The 23,632-nt window shown below is 30.4% G+C and overlaps 2 protein-coding genes across 4 annotated transcripts; one reads left to right on the plus strand and one right to left on the minus strand.

Annotated features, from left to right (window-relative positions):
- Nucleotides 1-8,782: 8,782 nt before the first annotated feature.
- Nucleotides 8,783-10,703, plus strand: LOC140893209 (uncharacterized). The gene has a single exon (XM_073302271.1). It carries the CDS (start codon nt 8,787-8,789, stop codon nt 10,143-10,145), a length of 1,359 nt encoding a protein of 452 aa, XP_073158372.1. The 5' UTR covers nt 8,783-8,786; the 3' UTR covers nt 10,146-10,703.
- A 5,780-nt stretch (nt 10,704-16,483) lies between these two features.
- On the minus strand, nt 16,484-23,323 carry LOC140891762 (uncharacterized). Of its 3 annotated transcripts, XR_012152598.1 has the most exons (16): nt 23,088-23,323; nt 22,865-22,946; nt 21,894-22,415; nt 21,456-21,621; nt 20,110-20,262; nt 19,855-19,952; nt 19,355-19,446; nt 19,047-19,117; nt 18,823-18,958; nt 18,370-18,429; nt 18,174-18,256; nt 17,379-17,455; nt 17,216-17,286; nt 17,013-17,070; nt 16,728-16,928; nt 16,484-16,655 (listed from the first exon to the last, which is right to left on the minus strand). XR_012152598.1 is itself a non-coding variant. In XM_073300395.1 (15 exons), the coding sequence occupies exons 1-15, from the start codon at nt 23,321-23,323 to the stop codon at nt 16,806-16,808; spliced, it is 2,028 nt and encodes a 675-aa protein (XP_073156496.1). In that variant the 3' UTR covers nt 16,727-16,805. The 3 variants fall into 3 exon arrangements, 1 of the variants encoding a protein (XP_073156496.1); XM_073300395.1 differs by lacking the exon at nt 16,484-16,655 and having other exon boundaries at nt 16,727-16,928; XR_012152599.1 differs by lacking the exons at nt 16,484-16,655; nt 16,728-16,928; nt 17,013-17,070; nt 17,216-17,286; nt 17,379-17,455 and adding an exon at nt 18,588-18,687 and having other exon boundaries at nt 18,206-18,256.
- Between the last annotated feature and the right edge of the window lie 309 nt (nt 23,324-23,632).

The following is a 23,632-nucleotide window of genomic DNA, read 5'->3' on the forward strand; positions in this document are numbered from 1 at the left end:
TTGTCAAAGCTGCACTTATCGTGTTCATATATCGTGCTGGACCTGACAAATCTTATTTTGTTAAGATTGCCTTTGTCCAGGCTTGACTGAATACAGGATTCCATAGACTGTTCATTTGTTCCAAACCCTAGACCGGTTTTATCATGTACCGGTCTTTGGATTTCTTGAATCTTGTCAATGGTTACAGAAGATTTATTCCAAGCCTTAATGGTTTCAAGTAGTTTTTTATTCTCAATCAAGGTAGCTTGGAATACTCTTTTCAAGGTGTCGTTCTCAGTAGCCAGCAGACTTAGCTTGACCTTAAGACCATCAAGCTCTTTTTGCTGCATGCAGCTTGATTTGCTTGACTTATCTTTTAGGTCAGCTCTTTCTGCCTTTACTTCCTCGAACTCCTTGGATAATGCTTTGTATTCATTAGCCATTTCGTGTAAAGCAGTAACTAAATCACTGTGAGTAAATTCAGGTGAGCCAAAGTCAAATACCTCCTCAGCTTCTTCTTCGATGTCGGCCATAAGGCATTCCACTTTTTCATCATCGCTGTCATCTGAAGAGCTTCCGGTATTGGAGTTGTCAGAGTCAGACTCAGCCCACTTGCTTTTGCTTTCGTCTGCTACTAGAACCCTTTGGTCTCTTCCTTTTCTAAACGTTCTTTTATCCTCCTTACCCCTTCTTCTTTCGGAGAATTGCTTCTGATCATTGTTCTTAGGCTTGGTGCAGTCTGCAATGAAGTGGCCTGACTTGCCACAGTTAAAACAAGTAGGACCATCCTTTGTATGGTCCGATTTATGATAATTTTTAAATTTAGAATTGTTTTTACGCATAAATCTACCAAATTTCTTGACAAAGAGTGTCATGGCTTCATTGCTGATTTGCTCAGCTGATCTCTTTGGAGCTTCCTCGACCGGTGGACATATCACGGTTGAGGTTAAGGCCTTGGTTGGTTGAGAAGTAGATGGTTCATCTTTTGTTCTCATGTTGAGCTCGAACTCGTAGGCTTTGAGATCTGCAAAGAGATCATGCAGTTCAACCTTGCTTAAGTCTTTTGACTCTCTCATGGCCACTGTCTTGATCTCCCATTCTTTGGGTAAAGCTCTCATAACCTTCACAGCAATTTCACGGTTAGTATAAGTTTTACCTAAAGCAATAAGATCACAGATGATACTACTGAACCGTTCATCAAATTCAGCCATGGTTTCCCCTGGCTTCATTTTGGCGTTGTCATATTTTTGAATGGCCAAAGTGAGCTTGTTTTCCTTTGTCTGGTCATTCCCTTCACATAGCTGAGTGAGCTTCTCCCAAATCTCCTTTGCTGTGGAACATGACTTGATTTTGCTGAACATATTCTTATCCAGTGTTTTGTATAGGATGTCCCGGGCCACATTGTCAAGATTGGCCTTCTTTTTGTCCTCAGTGGTCCACTCAGCTCTTGGTTTCTCAATCATTTGTCCTGCACCATCGGCTAGAGCTGGGTTGACCTTCATAATTTTGATAGGACCGTCTGTTATGACATATAGCATGTCATCATCCTGTGCTGCAAGATGTGCCTGCATGCGAATTTTCCAATCATCATACTCTTCTTTAGAAAACATAGGAATTCTGTTGAAAGAAGTCATGATTTTAAAACTTCAGATCAGCAGTTGAGAAAGGAACCCGCTCTGATACCACTTGTTGGGATCGGTTCAGAGGGTAGAGGGGAGGTGAATACACTCTGAAACTTTTCTTCTTTTTCTTCAAAATGATCAAGTGAGGTTTAGTTCACTTAATCTGTTTTCTCAACTTCTAAAACGGTTTGAACAACTTAAATAGTGCGGAAATAGTTCAGAGGTTTTAGTGATGCAAAGTTTATAATGCAATGTATGAGCAGAATGTAAGATAAATAGCAGTAAAGACTAAGGCACGATTTATGGAAGTTCGAAGACTTAATCCTTCTACGTCTCCCCTTCTTCCACTTAGGAAGGAATTCACTAGAAGACTTTGGTTATTACAACGTCTTGTAATACACCCACTTCAGACTTAGGACTTATCCAATGCCTAATCCGAAACTCCTAGATTTACACAGATAAGATTCTCAGTTCTTATCAGACTGGTGGAAGCTTTCAGAGTAGCTTCAATTCTCTTCAACAATGAGTATAGTTGAGTTGAGCTTCTCAAACTGCAGAGCGGTCGAGAGGCTTGAAAACCCTAGGATGATCCTTGACGATCAGATATGTGAACTGTAGGCGAGGGTTTATTTGAGCAGCAAATGAATGATCTTGTAAGTGTGCTCAAGTATATCAGATGAGGACTTCTGATATTATTCAAGTGATTGAGTTGATTGAGATTTTTCTGAGTTGCTTGTCTCTCTTTGTTGTCTACCCCTTTTTTTTTGTTGTTGTATCACTTCTTGAGCAATCTTCCCTTTATATAGGTCAATCATCAACGTCTTTATTTTGAACGTTCTGATGCTGCATTGAATGCACATTTAATGCTCATAAATGCATTGATGATTCTGCATGAAGATCGTACACTGCAGACAACTTCCAGGGTCCAAAACTGGAATAAACGGTCGAATGCTTTATCTGTAGTCATTCTGTGTTTTTGCCATTTTGGTGCAACCTGTTGTCTCGATTGCAGGAGTCAACATATCTTCTGACACGCCGGTTCTGCTTTTAATAAAAGATCTTGCAAAGAACATCTTGTCACAGGTACTTGTCTTGAGATATCCTGATAAGCAGTTGGCATTCTACCTGTAGAGATATTTGTCATCTTCTGGTTTGAATAACCAGTCGATAAGCTTGTGACTTCAATCGGTCGAGAGACAAAGGCGGTTGACAAGCTTCCGGTAGATAGATTTATCCTCTGCTGGTTTTGATAGCCAGTCGATAGGCTTGTGACTTCAGCCGGTCGAGAGCAAAGGCGGTTGACAAGCTTCCGGTAGAAGTTGTAGTAGATTCCTGAAATACAATGGTTGGCAGCACATTCCTATACAATGAGTTGTTGTTTGTTATCACCAAAATATCGGATTCAACAGATTGTAACAGTGAAGTTTTTCAAAAAAATATTTAAATTAAATAAAAAAAAATGGACTCTATTTAATTTTATGATTTTTACTTTAATTATATCCTACTATTAATTGTGTCAAATATCTGTCATACATAAAACTTATATGTTTTTCTACGTTATTTCTCTCTTAATACGTCTATTATTTGTAATATTCCAATATAATTTTTTTATAATATATCAATATTATTCAATCAAATAATAGAATATTTTTACCTTGCAAACAAATGCATATACTAAATTTATATACATTTTGTCTACTTTACTTTCTTCATACTATTAATTGTGTTGAATTTTCATACATTAATTTTATATGTTATTTTATTTATATTTCTACTATAAAAGTATGAATGTAGGGGTAAATAATAGAATATTGTCACCTTGCAAACAAATGCATACACTAAATTTATATACATTTTGACAAATTCTCAAAAAATATTTAAAGTAAATATACTCTATTTAATTCTATAACTTTCACTTTAGTTGTATCTTACTATTAATTGTGTCAAATATCTGTCATACATAAATTTATATGTTCTTCCACTTTACTTCCTTCCTACTATTAATTGTGTTGAATTTTTATACATTAATTTTATACGTTATTTATTTTTTTTTTAATTTTGTCCATGAATTTGCAATATTCTAATTTAAATTTTGTAATAATATATTAATATCAATCAAAGAATAGACTATTGTCACTAATAAATAGTATGATTGTAACAGTGAAGTTTCTAAAAAAATATTTAAAATAAATAAACAAAAATTAATGGATTATATTTAATTTTGTAACTTTCACTTTAGATATATCCTACTGTTAATTTATTCAAATATTTGTCATACGTAAAATTTATATGTTTTTGTACTTTATTTCTTTGATACTATTAATAGTGTCAAATTTTGATACATGCATTTTATATGTTATTATACATCATTTCGTCCATGTATTTTCAATATTATAATATTAATTTTGTAATAATATATCAATATCAATCAAAGAATAGATTATTGTCACCAATAAATAATAGTGATTGTAACATCATATTTTCTCAAAAAATATTTAAAGTAAATAAACAAAAATTAATGGACTCTATTTAATTCTATAACTTTCAATTTAGATATATTCTGCTGTTAATGGTGTCAAATATCTGTCACACATAAAATTTATATGTTTTTCTACTTTATTTCTCTCCTACTATTAATAGTGTCATGTTTTGATACATGCATTTTATATGTAATTACACATCATTTCGTCTATGTATTTGTAATATTTCAATATTAATTTTGTAATAATATATTAATATCAATCAAATAATAGATTATTGTCACCAATAAATAATAGGGATTGTAATAGTTTTTTCTTAAAATATTTAAATTAAATAAAAAATGGACTCTATTTAATTCTATAATTTTTACTTTAATTATATCCTACTATTAATTGTGTCAAATATCTGTCATACATAAAACTTATATGTTTTTTTACGTTATTTCTCTCTACTATTAATAGTGTCAAATTTTGATACATACTCACTTCGTCCATGTATTTGCAATATTCCAATGTAAATTTTGTAATAATTTTTATTACAATTCAATTAAGGAATAGATTATTGTCACCAATAAATAGTATATTAAAAAGTTTTGCAAAATAAAAAAATGCATATAGTAAAATTAAATATTATTTTGACAAATTATAAAAACAAATTTAAAAGTAAATATAGAGTAATTCAAATTTCTAAAATAATAAATGCTGATATATATATATATATATATATATATATATATATATATCATTTAAACATTTTTCATAAAATATTTGAAATAAATAGACATATTCAAAAATCTAAAATTTGTTTCAATTATTTATTATAATGATTTATTTCAAAGATCTATTATGAGGACAATTTAAATAGTATATTAATAAAAACTTTTCAAAAATAAATAAATGATTATATTAAAAATGACATAGTGTTTTAAAAAAATTTTAAATATTTAAAGTTAATAGACAGAAATTCAAATATCCAAGATTTATTTCAATTATTTATTGATGATTTATTTCAAAAGTTAATGCTTTAGTAATTCTATACTTAACACTATTTTGTTTACGATGATGGTATTAATTTGTTTGATTTTAAAAAAATGGTCGCGGTAACATCATTTCAACAAAAAACATTGATATGTAAATTTATTATTATGTACGTAGCTTATTAATCAATAATTATTAATTATTCTTTACAAAGATACACTCTAAAATAAATAAAATTTAATGCATTTTTGTGATCACTTTGACAAAATAATATTATATATGAATTGGTACAAAGATCAAAGATTCATTTTTTTGGCCATTTAATATTTTGAGTTAATGTTTTAGAGCATATTTTTTCACCACTTTATACTTTCATTTATATATCATTTTGTATCTAATGTGCTAAATATTTTTGTATAGTGTCTTATTTTTCACTTGTGATATATTCAAGTTTCTAAGTTATATACATAGACTTCTGAATCAATATTTTTTTCATTGAATTAGATAGTGAAGTAGATAAACATTAGTCTATATATATATATATATTTTTTATTATTAGCCAAACATTGTGTGTGAAATTTTATATTATATAGTATACATAGTTTATCAATAATTAATTTTGAGGTAATAATTTGATATAAATGAAAAAGTTAAATTCATATTCATTACTATGCAATAAATCACCTCTTAATGTTTGACTAAATTTTTAATCCCTTTTTGCCCTTGTTTTTTACCTCATTTTTCCATAATTGCCCATAAATAATTTTTGATTCCTACACAATTTGGGGGCAAAGTTATAAATTCACAATGAAAAATTTTGTCCACCATTCATACTTTTATAGTAGAAGAAATAGATTAGAATTAGATTAGATTAGATTAGATTAGATTAGATTATATTATATTAGATTAATGTTGTATGTATTTATAATATTTATATTTATATATAAATTTGGCTAAAACTTTTAATATACCAAATTGAGGGATAATAATGTAAAATCACAATTCAAACTCATACTTTTAGAATAGTATTAGAGTATTAGATTAGATAGATCAGATCAGATTAGATAGATTAGATTAGATTAATCAGATTCAGATTGCAATTTATTAACATATTTCATTCTCGTATGCTCACTAATTTTGAATTAATTCGATGATCATACCATGATTAATGATTATGTAGTTATATTATTAATAAAACGTACGTGTATTTTTCAATTTTCCTCATATAACCTTTTTTTAAAAAAAAAAAAAATCATGTGCTCGGGAAACTAGATAAATTAGTGATGACATGAAAAATATAAATGAGAATAAATAATGTGATTTGGAAGAATTCTCTACATATCAAAATTTAGTTAATTTCAGCCTCTCTACTATAATAATATAGTAAGATATACAACATTTTATTTTATATAAAATTTTTCAAAAATAAGTAACTTTTATTTGAAAATAAAAAAATATAACGTACATATAGGCTATAGCTAGTGTTTCAAGATCTGTTGTTCATATTGTTTAGATGTGGTTTTTTTTTAATATATATATTTTATCCAAAAAAATTATTTTTCAACATGTTTTTTATTTATATTAACATTTGTGATGGTTTTTTTTTTCACAAAAACTCTTATAAAACTGTAGAATCTCATAACTTGACCAATGAAAATATAATATTTTTTAAGTCGAAATATTATCTTTCAATGTAGGTATAGATTAAATCGACGTCTCATAAATATATATTAATAACATGTATTTTTCAATTTTCCTCAAATAACTTTTTTTATATAAAAAAAATATGTGCTCGGGAATTTATATAAAATAGTAACGAAACGTGCGTTGCACATGGTATATTATTTTGTAACTTTTAGGTAGTTTTTGCAACCTATTAATTTGTTAAGAGAATCTCCATAATCATTTATTTTTAGAGGTTGCAAACACTATCTTAGTTTGTTAGTTAAGTGAAATTTAGATATTAGTAGACTTCTGGAGGCTCACTTTACTCGTCTTTATCATATTCGGTGATCAGCTAATCGGGTGACTGACTTGATTGTTGCTTTTGCTTTTTCATCCTCCTCTCATTTTGTTTGGGAGCAGATCTTTTCCTTTGTGGTTGATTAAACTTGTAATTGCGGACCTATCTTCATCTTAATAAATTATAAGATTTCAATTGTAAAAATATATTTATATAGATTAATTTGAGAAAACAAAAGATTAATTGTCATTTTTCATATAAGAAAATAAAATTGATCTCAAAAAAAGAAAATAAAATTATATTACTTCAAAATTATCTAAACACATTAATAAATTAAGAGTCGCATAATTTTATTTAATTTTAATATTAATTGAAGAGTGATAAATTGATAATCCATAAAAAATCGGATGAACAAAAAAGTTATGTAACCATAAAAAATTATCTAACACATTAATAAATTAAGAGAAAGACAATTCAACTCACTCTCTTTAATATTTAATAATTAATAATCTTCAATGTTGGTACAAGAGCAAAATGGACACTACACAATTGAACTCCTATTTTTCAATAAGATTAGATTAGTGAGGACATGAAAAATATACATGTGAATAAATAATGTGATTTGGAGGAATTTGTAACATATTGAAATTTAGTTAATTAAAAATTCTCTACTTTAATAATATAATAAGATATACAACATTTTATTTTACATTAAACTCTCGTAAAATTTCAAAAATAAATAACTTTCATTTAAATGAAAAATATCTACTTTAGTCCTTAATATTTCAATAAACGTACATATAGCTAGTGTGTCAAGATCTGTTGGTTCATATTGTTTATATGTGGTTTTTTTAATATATATTTTATGCAAAAAAAATTATTTTTTCAGCAGGTTGTTACCTCTTTTGATTCCAATTAATAAATTAGTTTGTTTTGCTTTTTTTTTTTAAAAAAAAAGTACACCTGATTTCTTTTTTGTTTTTTTTATAATTTTTGTCATTACAAATTAACTTTATGTAAAATATGTTTCAAAAACATTATCAGACTATCGGTATTTATTAGAATAATTAGTTTTTTTGTTGATTATTTTTCCTTAAATCTGATGCATTTGCTTGAAGCAGGATCTTGGAAGATAATAATTAAATTCTCCTAATTTACATTACCAAAACTATGTGGATCATGTAACTAGTATATACTATTTAAGGTATGCAGCTGATATAATTAGGTGTGAAAGTGGAGTAGCTATCTAATGAAAATACAAAGACGTAATTTTTTTACATTAATGATAAAAATCATCTCAGTAAACCATGCAAGATTTGTACATGTTGGAATGTTATGTAACTTGGACGATTATAAGATAAATTTGAAGTAACTAATATTTATCAATATATCAATTTTAGTAAGTTATGTAATGCTAGATAATTAATGGAATATTTTGTATCCAATATAACGTCCCCTATAAGGCATGCTCTTTGAAAAATATTCATAATGAACATTTGGTCAACGTCGTGATTCTTTCGCATACAAAATATGTCAAAAATATTGTGGCTATCTAATTAAATTCCATCTACACATTTCGTAATCGGGAAGATTTAATTCATTGATCCCAATGATTCTTGTCCATTTTAGAAGCTTTGAAAAGTTGTGAAGATCACATTGGATTCATGTTTAAATATGGCGTGAGCCATCTAAAATCAATCAATCAACCACCCTTCAAACATTTTGAAACCAAATTAAATACTCAGTACATTGATATTTGTTTGGATGGATGTTCATTCAAGAAAAGATTATATTATGTTTATGTTGTTCCATGTTTCAATAATTTTTGCCTCTTCTTCACCAATGATACCAAAGACATGCCATCCAAGTGATGAAGAAGTATTGCTAGACTTGAAAAGCAGAATCACTGAGGACCCTATAGGCCTACTTCAAACATGGACTCCTCGGACAGATTGCTGCAAAGATTGGGATGGTGTTTCTTGCTCTTCCGATCGGGTGGTCTCCTGTCCAGGCGTGTTTTCCCTCGATGTACCGATGGACACATGGATGACCGGTACCCTTTCTCCATTTCTTGGAAACCTCACTTTTCTTGAATTTCTTGATCTCAGTAACCTTAAATCTATAGAGGGTCCTATCCCAACTGAATTTGGTAAGCTGTTGCATTTAAATCATATTTTTCTTGGATATAATAACCTCACGGGATCGTTTCCAGTCACATTCAAGAACCTTCACCAATTGAAAACTCTGTATCTTCGCAACAACCATATTTCTGGTTCCATCCATTCCGATATATTCTTGAATTTGACTTCGCTTGAGTTGCTGGATATGTCGGAAAATAATTTGTCTGGACCAATACCGTATTCTATCGGTCACATGGAGTCCTTAAATAAAATTGATCTCCACGAAAACAACTTGTCTGGAGAAATCCCTGAAACTATTGGACGATTGAAAAAGCTGGTTACTCTCCATTTGTATTCAAATCGGTTAACAGGTGTGATTCCAAATTCCATATGCAACCTCTCCAAACTTGAGGATTTGTCTGTTTACAGAAATATTCTGACAGGAAACATCCCTTCATGTATAGACAAGCTTATTAGTCTGAAATACATAAAATTAGGAGAAAACAATCTGACAGGAAGTATCCCACCTTCAATTGGCAAGCTTTCAGGACTTCAGCAACTCCATTGCGATAATAATAGGCTTTCGGGAGAGCTACCTGAAAGTTTGGGAAATCTTACAAATCTCATAGAGTTTTACTCATCGAGCAACCAATTTACAGGCAGAATCCCTCCGAGTCTTGGAAATTTGAAGGGTAGTTTGTTCTTCCTGGATTTGTCAAGAAACCGACTTTCCGGCCCAATTCCATCCGAGTTTATTAAATTACAAAATCTACAGCTTTTGTCCCTCTCATTTAATCCTCTGGGATTAGGTAAGATCCCAGATTTGTTTCAGAAATTACAACCCTTTCAACTGTTTCTCGCGGGAACAGGCTTAAAAGGGTATCTTCCAACTTGGCTGGCTGCTTCATCTTTTTCGACTCTCGACTTATCCAGCAATGCATTTACGGGGAAACTGCCTGTCTGGATTGGGAACATGACAACTTTTTTCCCTGAATCTATCTAATAACAGGTTCCATTCGTCGATCCCCGATGAACTCAAGTATCTCCCCAAAGACCTTGATCTTCACTCCAATAGGTTCTCCGGGGACCTCCGACAAGTATTCTCCGAAAATAACCAATCTACACTGGGCCACTACTATACCATAGATGTTTCGTACAACATGTTCTCAGGGACTCTAGATGATATCATTGGAGAAAAACCAGAGGGGAATTTCCTCAAGAGGCTGATCCTGTCTCACAATCCACTGAGGGGGCAAATACCAAAATCTCTGGGAACATTTGTTTATTTGAAGAGGCTGGAATTAGTGAGTAATGGATTGTCAGGGGGAATTCCAAAAGAGCTGGGTGATGCTAAGTTTCTGGAAACTATTTTACTGTCACAAAATGATTTGAGTGGAGGGATTCCGGGAGAGGTATTGAATCTTGAATCTCTAAAAAACATTGATGTTTCTGATAACAGATTGAGCGGAGAGATTCCGCCCCACAAGACCAACATTCCTGCCTCTGCCTTTTCGGGAAACCATGGTTTATGTGGGTCTCCACTCCCACCATGTACTCATTGATTGATTCTCAGTGCAAATACATACCATACTATTGGCTTTTAGATGTTTATCTATCAGATTCAGATTTCAATTTATTAATGAATATTGATACACATTTCATTATCTTATTATGCTACTAATTTCTATTTAATTTGAAGGTCATACCTTAATTAGTTGATTATGTAATTATACTAGCAATAATGCACGTGTTGCACGTGGAAAACACGTGTTGGAGTAATATAATTCAAAACACAATTAAACTACTCTACAAAATTGTTTTGACAGTAGTATTGAAAATTTTGACAATTCATGCTAAATAATTACTCTCAAATCGATTTTGAAATAAACATATTTGTTTAATTATTTTTAAAAAATGGATTAAATTTTGTAATATTTTTTTTATCGTATAATTTTCTTTTGTTTGTCTTATTATGGATTTTATTACATTTTTTTGGTCTTTTGTTATATGTATTATTCTCTCAATACATTTTTTTGGGCAATCAATGATACATACTATAACATTCCAGATCCGACGACTATCCCCACTATATCAACAAGGATCTTTCCAGCATGCTTATGTTCGTCCTCACTCGCACACATCCTCTGAAACTTCTCAAGGGTCGTCCATCCTATAATTGTCTCAAGTCAAGCATGCTTAACTTTGGAGTTCTCATATATACGATGAAATCTCAAAAAGAAGATATTCACCTTGATGATATGAGTAGTTCCTATCAAAATTTTCAAGCTCAAACCGTTCAGTCACATACCTACGTAGTCTGAGACCTCTCTCATTTCGGTATAAAATCAGTTCATTCAAATTCTTCTTCTCCTAAAAGCCTGTCAAGAGCCGCTTAATTCTTTTAACTTCTTGACACCAACGATTATTCTCCACCCTCTTGTCAGTCTCGGGCATCACAATTACAGTCTATGAACTTTGATTTTTTACAATGATGCAACATAACCACTTAAGGTGAGTGAACTCTTAATTTACACTAAAAAAGATACTTGTATATTTGAGTTTTATACAACTTAACTCATTTAATATTTTCAATAGTTCACGTTGTGTTGCATCTTTTAATCCACTAACTTTGTAGTGAATCATTGTAGCTCAATCAAATGTTAGTTTTTGATTTTTTTTTAGCTAAATAAAAGTCTCTCACTTTCCCCAATTTTGAGAATTCAATATTAGTAAGCTATAGGTAATAGACAATTATTTATTTTTTACTTGTGTTACTTTTCGTTTAATTGTGTAGTTTTTTTTATATACATTGTCTAGTTCACGTTTTATGGGTTTTTTTAACTTTTATATTAATGATTATATATGTATTGCATGCATACAATATACATCTACAATTTATATTCCAAATATCAATATTTATGCGTCAAAATAAATATATTGAATCATAATTTAATAACTATTTACAAACTAAAATATACATCATAATTAAGATTCAAGATTAACATGCTGACATAGAATTATGATAAAAATCTGAAGAATAAATGGTGTTAGTTCAAAGACAAAATATGATAATTATAAATGGCGTTAGATTAATTAATTAGAATATTTTAATATCTGTGTTTAATTAATTAGAAAGTTTTCGATACAATATGTTGATAATTGTTTTTTATGTATGAGTTAGTGATTGAGTCATGTATGATCATGTTTTGAATTTTTTTTCTACCTTAAGTTCTAATAATAGTTTCTTGTGAGTTAAATTTCCAAATGAAACAAATTATCAAAACAAAAACTAATTATACAATTCAAGAATTCGGTTTATTCGATCAGTGACATCATTAGTTTGCTAATTTAATATATTTTGAACTCATATTCGATGAGTTTGACAAGAAAAATAAAGTAGAATAAAAAAATTTAAGTAAAATTATTTGATTGTATTTGTAGCGCAATATTTATATTTCATATATGTTTGAATTATTTCATTTATTTATTTTTAATATCCATATATTATTTTGTAATATTAGTAGATAAACAATGTGTAAAAAAACATAGACATTTAAGTATGAAGTACATTATACAATTTTTTATTTAAATATTCATATAATATATTGTAAAATTTATAGAAAAATAGTGTATGAAAAATAAGAATATTTAATTAAACTCATAATTAGAACTCAAACAGTGATTAAAAAAGGATATATAAATTGATTATATTTTGTAATAGTAATTAATATATAATTGATAATAACTAATATATTAACAGAAAAATAATGTGTAAAAAATAAAATTACATTGTGTACATTTTTATATTTTAAGTATATATGCATATATTATTATTATTATTATTAGTATTATTATTATTATTATTATCTTGTAAGATTAATAAAAAAATAATTTGAATTAAATAATTTAAATATATTTGTAGGACTATGTAACATTAATTTATTTTAAGTACTCATATACTATCTTGTAAGATTAATAGAAAAATAGTGTGGATTAAATAAATTAAATATAGTTTGAAAGAAAAACTTAAATAAAAAAATGAGCAAATAATAAATAGTATATACACAAAATATGAAAGTGGAAAAAATAGAATAGCGTGTAAAAAAATATTTAACTTAATTCATAATTGTTATTTATATATTTATAATAGTAATAGAATAGACCATCGACATATTAATAGAAAAAATAATTTACACGATGTAAATTTTCTATTTTAAGTATTCATAAAATATCTTGTAAGATCTAGAAAAATAGTGTGAATTAAATAATTTAAATAAATTTTGTAGGAAAAACTCAAATGAGAAAATGAGAAAATAATAAATAGTAGATGTATAAAATATAAAAGTGAACTTCAAAAAATTAGTGTGTAAAAAAATATTTAAGTTAATCGTAATTCTTACTCTCCTATACTCATAATAGTAATATAATAGATAAAAGATAGATTAATATGAAAAATAAAGTACGATATGGATTTTTTTATTTAAGTATACATATACTATCTTGTAAGATACCAAAATTTATTATTATTATTAGTATTCCATGTGTTGGTTCATCTGTGAAGTAAATAATCGAATACGATAAATTATAAATCAAAGTAAAAAATTGTTTTAAAAATTTTATTTGAAAGAGTACATAGTATAATTTTTAAACAAATAATTTAATTGAAGAGTCACATGAATAAATAATTGAGAAAAAAACATTCATTATGTAATAAGAAAAACGGTAGTCATTGTGAATTTACATGGTTATCCGTTCATTATTATTATATAAGATTAATGTGTTTTTTTCATTTATTTATTCGTATACTATGAATATATTTAAAAATACTAACAGTATTTTTTTTTTAAAAGAGTTCATAGTATACGAATAAATAAATGAAGAAAAAACATATTAATCTTATATAATAATAATGAAAGGGTAACCATGTAAATTCACGAATAAATAAATGAAGAAAAAACACATTAATCTTATATAATAATAATGAAAAGGTAACCATGTAAATTCACAATTAAACTCACATATATAATAAAAAAAACGGTAATCACGTAAATTCACAATGAAAATCACATATTCATAGTAAAAAAATATTTTAAAAATATTAATTGCATTTTAATTTTTTATTTGAAAGAGTTTATAACATAATGCTTAAATAAATTGTTTACTTGAAGAGTCAAGTGTTAAACTCACATATTAATTTATATATTTAAAAATACTAACAGTATTTTTTTTAAAGAGTTCATAGTATACGAATAAATAAATGAAAAAAACACATTAATCTTATATAATAATAATGAACGGATAACCATTTAAGTTCACAATGAAACTCACATATTTATAATAGTAATAGATAATAGATAATAGATAATAGATTTATTTGAAAGAGTTTACAGCATAATGCACGCTTAAATAGATAGTTTAATTGAAGAGTCAAGTGTTAAACTCACATATTTATATAGATATTTAAAAATACTAATAGTATTTTTTTTTTGAAAGAGTTCATAGTATACGAATAAATAAATGAAGAAAAAACACATTATTTTTATATAATAATAATGAAAGGGTAACCTTGTAAATTCACAATGAAACTCACATATTTATAATAGTAATAGAAAATAGATAATAGATAATAGATATAATAATAATGAAAGGGTAACCATGTAAATTCACAATGAAACTCACATATTTATCTATTATATATATTATTATTATTACTTGAAAGAGTTCATAGTATACGAATAAATAATGAAAAAAAAAACACATTAATTTTATATAATAATAATGAAAGGGTAACCTTGTAAATTCACAATGAAACTAACATATTAAATAAATGAAGAAAAAACACATTAATTTTATATAATAATAATGAAAATGTAACCTTGTAAATTCACAATGAAACTCACATATTTATAATAGTAATAGATAATAGATAATAGATATAATAATAATAAAAGGATAACCATGTAAATTCACAATGAAACTCACATATTTATAATAGTAATAGAATAAATAAATGAAGAAAAAACACATTAATCTTATATAATAATAATGAAAAGGTAATCATGTAAATTCACAATTAAACTCACATATATAATAAGAAAAATGGTAATCACGTAAATTCACAATGAAAATCACATATTCATAGTAAAAAAATATTTTAAAAATATTAATTGCATTTAATTTTTTATTTGAAAGAGTTTATAACATAATGCTTAAATAAATTGTTTAATTGAAGAGTCAAGGTTAAACTCACATATTAATATATATATTTAAAAATACTAACAGTATTTTTTTTAAAGAGTTCATAGTATACGAATAAATAAATGAAAAAAACACATTAATCTTATATAATAATAATGAACGGATAACCATGTAAATTCACAATGAAACTCACATATTTATAATAGTAATAGATAATAGATAATAGATTTATTTGAAAGAGTTTACAGCATAATGCGCGCTTAAATAAATAGTTTAATTGAATAGTCAAGTGTTAAACTCACATATTTATATAGATATTTAAAAATACTAATAGTATTTTTTTTTTGAAAGAGTTCATAGTATACGAATAAATAAATGAAGAAAAAACACATTAATTTTATATAATAATAATGAAAGGATAACCTTGTAAATTCACAATGAAACTCACATATTTATAATAGTAATAGAAAATAGATAATAGATATAATAATAATGAAAGGGTAACCATGTAAATTCACAATGAAACTCACATATTTATCTATTATTAAATTATTATTATTATTACTTGAAAGAGTTCATAGTATACAAATAAATAAATGAAGAAAAAACACATTAATTTTATATAATAATAATGAAAGGGTAACCTTGTAAATTTACAATTAAACTCACATATTAAATAAATGAAGAAAAAACACATTAATTTTATATAATAATAATGAAAAGATAACCTTGTAAATTCACAATGAAACTCACATATTTATAATAGTAATAGATAATAGATATAATAATAATAAAAGGGTAACCATGTAAATTCACAATGAAACTCACATATTTATAATAGTAATAGATAATAGATTAATGAAACGCGTATTTTTCTATTTTCCTCAAAGAACTTTTTTTTTTTATGAGTTGTGACACAATTTATTGCCAAGTTATATATGGAACAATAAGAGTGTTTAGAAATTGAAACTAACCGTAAAAACAAATAAAATGATATGGTTTGCACTAATTTATTTCATCCCTCTGGATCCGTGAAAGAATGAGACAAACAACACAAACACGAAAAGATATCAACGGCACTGTCAGTTGCTCAAAGTCACACATGCATCATGTACTTGAACTTTGTTCTTTCAAAAAAGGCAAGGAAAAAAAATAACTTCAATTACTGTCGGGTCATAGTTTCAAGCCATCCAGTTCGAGGTAATACAAGACACTTGTGAATACTTATTTACAACAAGTACATAAGGTATCAGAAGAAAACTCCCTTAAAAGTAACTACCCAATCCTTCTAAGGATGCACACTGCCGCGTTTTTCCTGCAAATTTTGGATCCTCAGACATCATAGGTCAATAATAAACACCAAGCATGTGAAGATGAAAATTCCCACCTAAAGTTTGGCTGAGTCAACAGCTCCATGACCCCCCATTCTCTTTCAGTTTGAAGCAGCAGAAACCGACAAGAACTCTCAAGATTCAAAATTTCTTCCATTAAAAACAGGGAAGTATGTATCCAACTCCAGCTGTTCTAGGATCTGCTGGGTGCACCATAGATAAGAGGAATGTCCCTCTATAACTTCAGTCACATCAACCTGTAAGATCAAATGAGGCGGCAACGGAAGCAAGTAAAAATTCATGTCATAACATAAAACTCAATGTCACTGAATGGCACCTACATTTTCAATGCCGGGCACGTCGACTGGTTGAATTCCAGCCAATCCTTGGGTGAGAAGGCTGTTCAAATATCACAAGGGTTCAATACGAAATTAAATCGATGGGGAGAAGAGCCAGAGCATGCACAAAACGAGAATCCTTCATATGAGACAACATGTCTCTAGAGCACCGTAAATTTTAAATTGTGATAACAAGAGCTTCATACTTGGCGCGGAATGCAATTCCGAGCATCCAGTCATTTGTTGAATATGCATTCACGTATCTCCCAGCCACGACCTGCAGAGTGTAAATGGTTTGATTAATGGTCAAACTATGCAGAGTCAATAAGAGAAGTCACATTCCTTGTGTAAAAGGTGTGCGCTTTTTACCTTTCTAGTGGCTTCCCAATTCACGTCCCTGATCGCTATGGGAGCTCCAAGAAGAACAACTCTTTCCACAAGTCCAGCTGCCCAAATTGGGGAAATAGATATGCTTAGAACTTAAATCATTAGTGCCTAGAATACAAAAGAAAGCAGGAAACCTGTGAACTTTACGAGTGGGACAAATATATCTAATAATTAAACTATTTGGCGTAGGTTAATCATAGCAATCGCCAGCCTAAAGTCAACCATGCTTTTGGAAAGAGAGGGAGGTTGGGGGGGGGGGGGGGGGTGGCCGGGTTAAACAGGAAACCCCAAAAACTTGAAGTCTTGTTTGTTTTCATTCTCCGGAACTGTTTCCTACCCCCATATTAAAACAAACACAACCATTCATGTCTATTCCCTTTTCCAAAACAAAATTTCGCTAATTTTATATCTCCAAAGTCTGAACATAATCATTAATTATGAGTAAGTTTTCGTCGTTTCCCAAAAATAACCTGTCATTATGCTTATATTTTAACCAAAATTATATTATTTTAGAATTTGAAAATATTATCCAACAAATTTTTACATAATTTGACTTATTCAGTGACATCATAGTTCCCTAAAACAAACCAGACGTATATTTCATCTACCCAAAACATTTCCTAAAACTACAAAAATGGAGAAAATGAATGTATATGAGTGAAAATTAAATTAGTTAACGAGAATCAGGTCAAATTTCATTCAATCACCAAACAATATGTAGCTGCTTGCAATCTCAAATTTAATTTTCCATAACAAAACCAAAACATTAATGCTTACCATTAGTTTCACTTTCAGCCAAAATCTGCAGGCACCTGAAAATAACTCTTGCTCCGAGTGAGAAACCTACCAGAGTCACCGGCCTGGAAATTGTGCGACGCAAAAGTGTGGATTGGAAAAATGGCAGAACAGCAGCTTGTTTTAAGCTAATTAATAATACCCTCTAGTTTACGTTTCCATATATATGTAAGTTTACCTCTGCCCTTGCAGCCCCTTCAGCAATACCTCAGCTAGCAGTTTTCCTGCCTTGTCAGATCTACAAAAGATGGCAGCAAATAACAAATGGCAATTGTTTAAACAAGGATGAAAAATAAATAACTCCTTGCCACACTCAACTAATGCATTTACAAGCGCGTGCACATTTGGGGGTCAGAATTGACCCAAAATATTGGGTAACAGGGTCACTGCAATCACCTAGGCAGAAGGTAAGAATAAGGTGTGAGCCAAACCATAAAACTCCCCTAAACCTTGATTTGGAAATATTATTTCAGCGTCAACTAGTTTCCTGACAGAACTGAAATTTTAGAGTCAGATCTTCCAAATCCAACATATGAGGTGCAACTCTCTGTCTTGCTGAATAAAATATTTAGGCTGTATGCATATTATATTGAGGTCAGTTTCTTCCTTCTCATCATTAGATAAAGCACACCTGTCCACAGCAATTGTCCATTTGCTGTCAATAAAATCAGTAAGAGCAAGTAGTGTTGTTGGCCAAGCCAACGCTGTCACAAGAGTTCCTAGGACAGTCATCATGGCACCTCGTTTCATCATCTCTGTTGCAATTTCTGCAGTGCGAATGATCATATTCATTACTTGCTCCGGTGGTCGTAAGTGTTAATGCATTGTGTTCAGTGTTTGAGTAAAATAATTTACTTGAAGTGAGCCAATCTTGAATAGCAGTGCTCACGGAAAAGAGATTCTTGGACTCCCATTGTAATGCATACCTATACAAATAATTATGTCACAAGTATTAAAAACAATTCAACTTCATGAAACAAGTACTGGAAGCATTAAAATCTGTAACAAGATAACATCACTTGAAATTTTTAATTTGAAAACAGGAAAGAAGCATTGTTATTCAGCATGACACATCCAATGCAGCAAGGAAAATAAAAGCATGCAGCGAGGAGATCATTATAAGCACTTCCAGCAATTAAACATTTTGGTAAGATGTGGTTAACCTCTCCAAATTATTATATTGTCCTTCCCAAGGTCTAATAAAGTCTTCTTCCTCGAAAACAAATCCAGACACCGATATCTCAACCGCCAGTCGCTGAAATAAAAAACAATAATGAGATACCAAAATTGAAAATTTTAATAATAAAAAATTAAAAATAAAAAAAGATTCAGTTTTCAAAAAATAACAAGGAAATAAAACAAAAAAACTTTAGGTTGCAATTGAATGGAGGAATTTGGAGCCTACATTTCAAATGAACTCAATGTCGTACTTATTGCAATTTGTAGAAGGTAAATTTGAAATACCCTTTAATCAAAATCATCCAGAGGGGTAAGATGAAGATGAAATCCAAGATTCCAAAAGAGTCAATCCAACCGCAACATTATATATTACCCCCAAAAATAGCATAAAAAATATAGGTTAACAAGAGAACAAAAAAAGGGTATCAATACATGAGAAAATCTCTTTTCTCATCATTTCTTAATTTGGTAAAGGAAGACTCACTCCTTGGTTATGGTTTTCACCAATAGCTTTAAACTCAAACTCCTCAACATCGCCAATTCTCCTAGCCATTTTGGTCCCTGTAAGTCCAGCTCCAGCAGCTGCAATTGAAATGTCGTGAAGATGTTATAAAGGATTAACACGCACAAAATTACAGTCACTTCAAAGTGTAGGTAAGAAATTATAATTGTTATACTAAGAAAAGCAATCGATTGAAGTTGACTGATGAACAGGACCCTAAATAGCTTTTGTACTAACCACCGAAGGAAGCTGCAACTGCAACAGAACCTGCAACACTTCCTGCAGCACTAGCAACAGCAGCAAACCCACTTGCTCCAATAACAGGAATAATAGTCCCTAATGTAGGCGCTAAAGCACCGAACCCGGCGGCAATAGCTGGAGCAGCTAAACCTGGTCGAGCATGAGGCACAAATAAATTTAAAGTCCACAATATACATTCTGCTGATATCCGCTTTCACCAGAAATTTTCCTTTCTTTTCTTTTTACCCTGACCACTACCAAAGACAAAATTTGGTTGGAGACTGTAGATTTAGATAATATTTGTGAATGTTTGATATCAATCTTGTAGATTTAAATATCTTTTATATTTTGGTATGATATCTTTTTCTTATCCCTTGATTGAAGGGAATTTGTAATACCTTGGGTTATTTAAACGTCTGTACAATTCTGGAAGAATACAATGAGATTTATTCTCTCTCTATCATTTCTACATTGTATCAGAGCCAGCCCGCCGTATGTATTGGATTGTCCATAATTGGGTCACCCGTTAATGTCTCCACGCTCCAGACGTTTCATTCCTGGGCGTGAGAGGGGTGTGTTGGTGTGTTAATTTGTATCCTACCTCGATTGGATAAATAACTTGGGATCCTTTAATATAGACAAAGGCAAACCTCCCCTTTTGAGCTAGCTTTTGGGATGAGTTAGGTTCAAGTCTCATTTCTTAACATGGGAAAACTTAGTGACTTGGCGCATCAAGAAACAATCTATTGTTGCAAGAAGTAGTGTTGAAGCTGAGTATCGAGCAATGGCTAATGGAGTGTGTGAACTCATTTAGATACGAAGAGTAATGAAGGAGCTAAGCATGGAGATTGAAGGGCCAAATTATTGACAATAAATCAACCATCAGCATTGTCCATAACCCTGTTCACGATGATAGAACCAAGCATGTCGAAGTTGATAGACATTTCATCAAAGAAAAATTGGAACAAGGCATGATTAAGGTGGAATATGTTCCTACGACTCATCAGCTGACTGATGTGCTAACAAAGGGGCTGTCAGAGCACTCACATGAATATCTTGTAAGCAACCTTGGACTCATCAATATCTATGGCCAAGCTTGAGTGGGCGTGTAAATTTAAATAATTTTGTAAATATTTGATATCAATCTTGTAGATTTAAATATACTTTATTTTTTTGGTAGGATATTTTTTATTATCCCTTGATTGAAGGGAATTTGAAATACCTAGGGTTATTAAATGTCTACAATTGTACAATTCTAGAGGAAAACAATGAGATTAATTTTCTCTCTATCATTTCTACATATACACAAGTCCAAAAAGTTATGAGTGATAAAGGTTGCATACCTCCAGTAATAGCCATCAAGGTTCCTCCAGTTAGTGCAGCAGCACCGATGATACCTCCACGTTTCCACTTAGCCCACGAGCTTTCTGGTGATCGGGTTTCTTCTTTGGATTCCTCCTCTTTTAGAAGAGCCATTGCAGAACAAGCAACCATGGTTTCAATGGCTTCCTGCAAAAAAGTTAAAAAATTATGACAATCAATCCAAGAGATCTAAAGTAATCAGAACAAAGAATTATCCAAAATATTAAATGATAAAGTTCCTCAATTGCATCAAGTTCTCTAACATACATAATGGTTGGCTTAAACTGATATTAATAGAAAAGTATTGGGTAGGAATCTGAAAGAACAAAACCGCTGTGCATCAATGTTCACTTTATCTTCCAGTAATTAGAAAAATAACAGGAGACCTATACCACTAAACATTTTTAAAGAAATATCACCATTTTTATCCACTTGACGTCAAGCCAGGTAGCTAACAATCTCAATGCCACACGATGTCGGGCGTCAAAGCCCTTTCTCCGTCTTGTGGATTTTTTGTTGTCTTCAGGGGTATCTGCGAGACAAGCTGAGAGGAGCTCATACAGAACTGTCACTTTCCTCGGGTAACTAAGCATTTCTACTTCTTCCACTGGTTTTCCATTAGATTCAGAAATGGCTTGTACATGGGTTTGCTCGACAACAGATGTAGTAACGTTAGTTTCCTGCTGAATATTGTTAGTATCCTGCTGAATATTGTCAAGCAAATCTTTTTCTTCAGATTTCATCTCCGGCGTCATCTCAGGGTTTGATAACTTTTCTCTGCATGATTGTTCATATTCCCGTTGCTTTTCCTTTTTGGACTCATAATCAGTTGGAGACGTTTCCATACTTGAAGACATTGCGTCCACACCATTTGTTAAAGCAAGTTCTTTATCAGAGGCATCTGATGATACATCTCGTTCCTCCGCTAGTAACCTAAGGAACTGATGAAAAAGTAACAGCATCGTAATTAGACATCAATCATGTAATGTGCAGCATATACTTAGCACCTGCTAAAAAATTTAAAAAATTTCATTAATGGTCTGCAGTCTTCAGCCACGGCATCAAGTCATCAGCACCACTCCATAACCTCATATTCTAACAACTCAGAATGGACAGCCAAGAACTTAACGATGTATTAGGATCCTATGCAACAGGATAAACAAGCATAACACAATGTTTATTCCCAACAGTGAAAGAATAATAAATCCTCAGTTTGGCAAATGACATCTCCCACCAAAGTAAACATTTTCTAACCACTGCCCAATCTTCAGCAACAGTCTGCATATTCCCACTTGCGTTACCCATCCATACTAGCTGATCCAATCCTGATTCTTGATTTGCAGTCAAACTTCAAAACAAGGTGTAAGAAACGGATAGGGAAAGCACTTACAGCTCCAACATGTTGCTTGGCTTCTGAATGCCCAGCAGTTTCTTCCAGTCCAGCCCATGCTTTTTCATCAATTTCTAGAACCCTATTAAAAAAATTACATCTTTTTCAGAAAAATTGAACATGAATTTGATAAAAAAAAAAAAAAACGAAAACATGAAGAAAATTTCATTTGCGAGGTTGAATACATAAACGCATGCAAACAAAACGAATAGAAACAACTCACCTGAACACAGGCCGAAGGAGACCGCATGATTGGTTCACCCAAAGCTGGGAATCTTCAGACACAGAGTCGGCACTGCTGCCACTGCTGCTGCGATCCTCGGACGGGCGGCGGCCGATACCATCTTCATCATCGTCTTCGTATGGAAAGCCCAATGGGCGAGTTTGGTGAATCTGTGCTTGGTGCAGCGCCAACCCAAAAAGTGCCCCCGCCGCATACTTCTGAGTCGCCGTCAACATCGATGTCTACGATCGAATCCGTTCTGTTCGAACAAATGAACATCCAAAAATCAAAATAACTGATGAAATTACGAGGGAACGAAACATATGAAATCTGATCGATCAAATCGAATGAAACGAACAAAGAAGCAATTCAAAAACCAAAATCAATTTTCTGATCAGGCATACATCTCCGTATACATGAGTTGATGAGCTGCTTCTAGCAAGAAATTGAATATTATTTTTCTGAATGACTACTTTATTTTTTATGTATATTATCTATATAACATATTATTAAGAGTAACACTATTGTGAGACGGTCTCATTTGT

The sequence above is a fragment of the Henckelia pumila genome, chromosome 3 (assembly GCF_033568475.1).
Source record: "Henckelia pumila isolate YLH828 chromosome 3, ASM3356847v2, whole genome shotgun sequence".
Classification (NCBI taxonomy): Eukaryota; Viridiplantae; Streptophyta; class Magnoliopsida; order Lamiales; family Gesneriaceae; genus Henckelia; species Henckelia pumila.

Bases quoted from the DNA above. Each gene is read 5' to 3' on its own strand.
- LOC140893209 (XM_073302271.1), top strand. From the start codon at position 8,787: ATGGATGTTCATTCAAGAAAAGATTATATTATGTTTATGTTGTTCCAT.
- LOC140891762 (XM_073300395.1), bottom strand. From the start codon at position 23,323: ATGTTGACGGCGACTCAGAAGTATGCGGCGGGGGCACTTTTTGGGTTG. The intron at 18,257-18,369 runs GTAAACTTACAT...CACAATTTCCAG, and splicing joins AAGGGGCTGCAAGGGCAGAG to GCCGGTGACTCTGGTAGGTT. The intron at 16,929-17,012 runs GTAGGTGCCATT...TTGATCTTACAG, and splicing joins ACGTGCCCGGCATTGAAAAT to GTTGATGTGACTGAAGTTAT.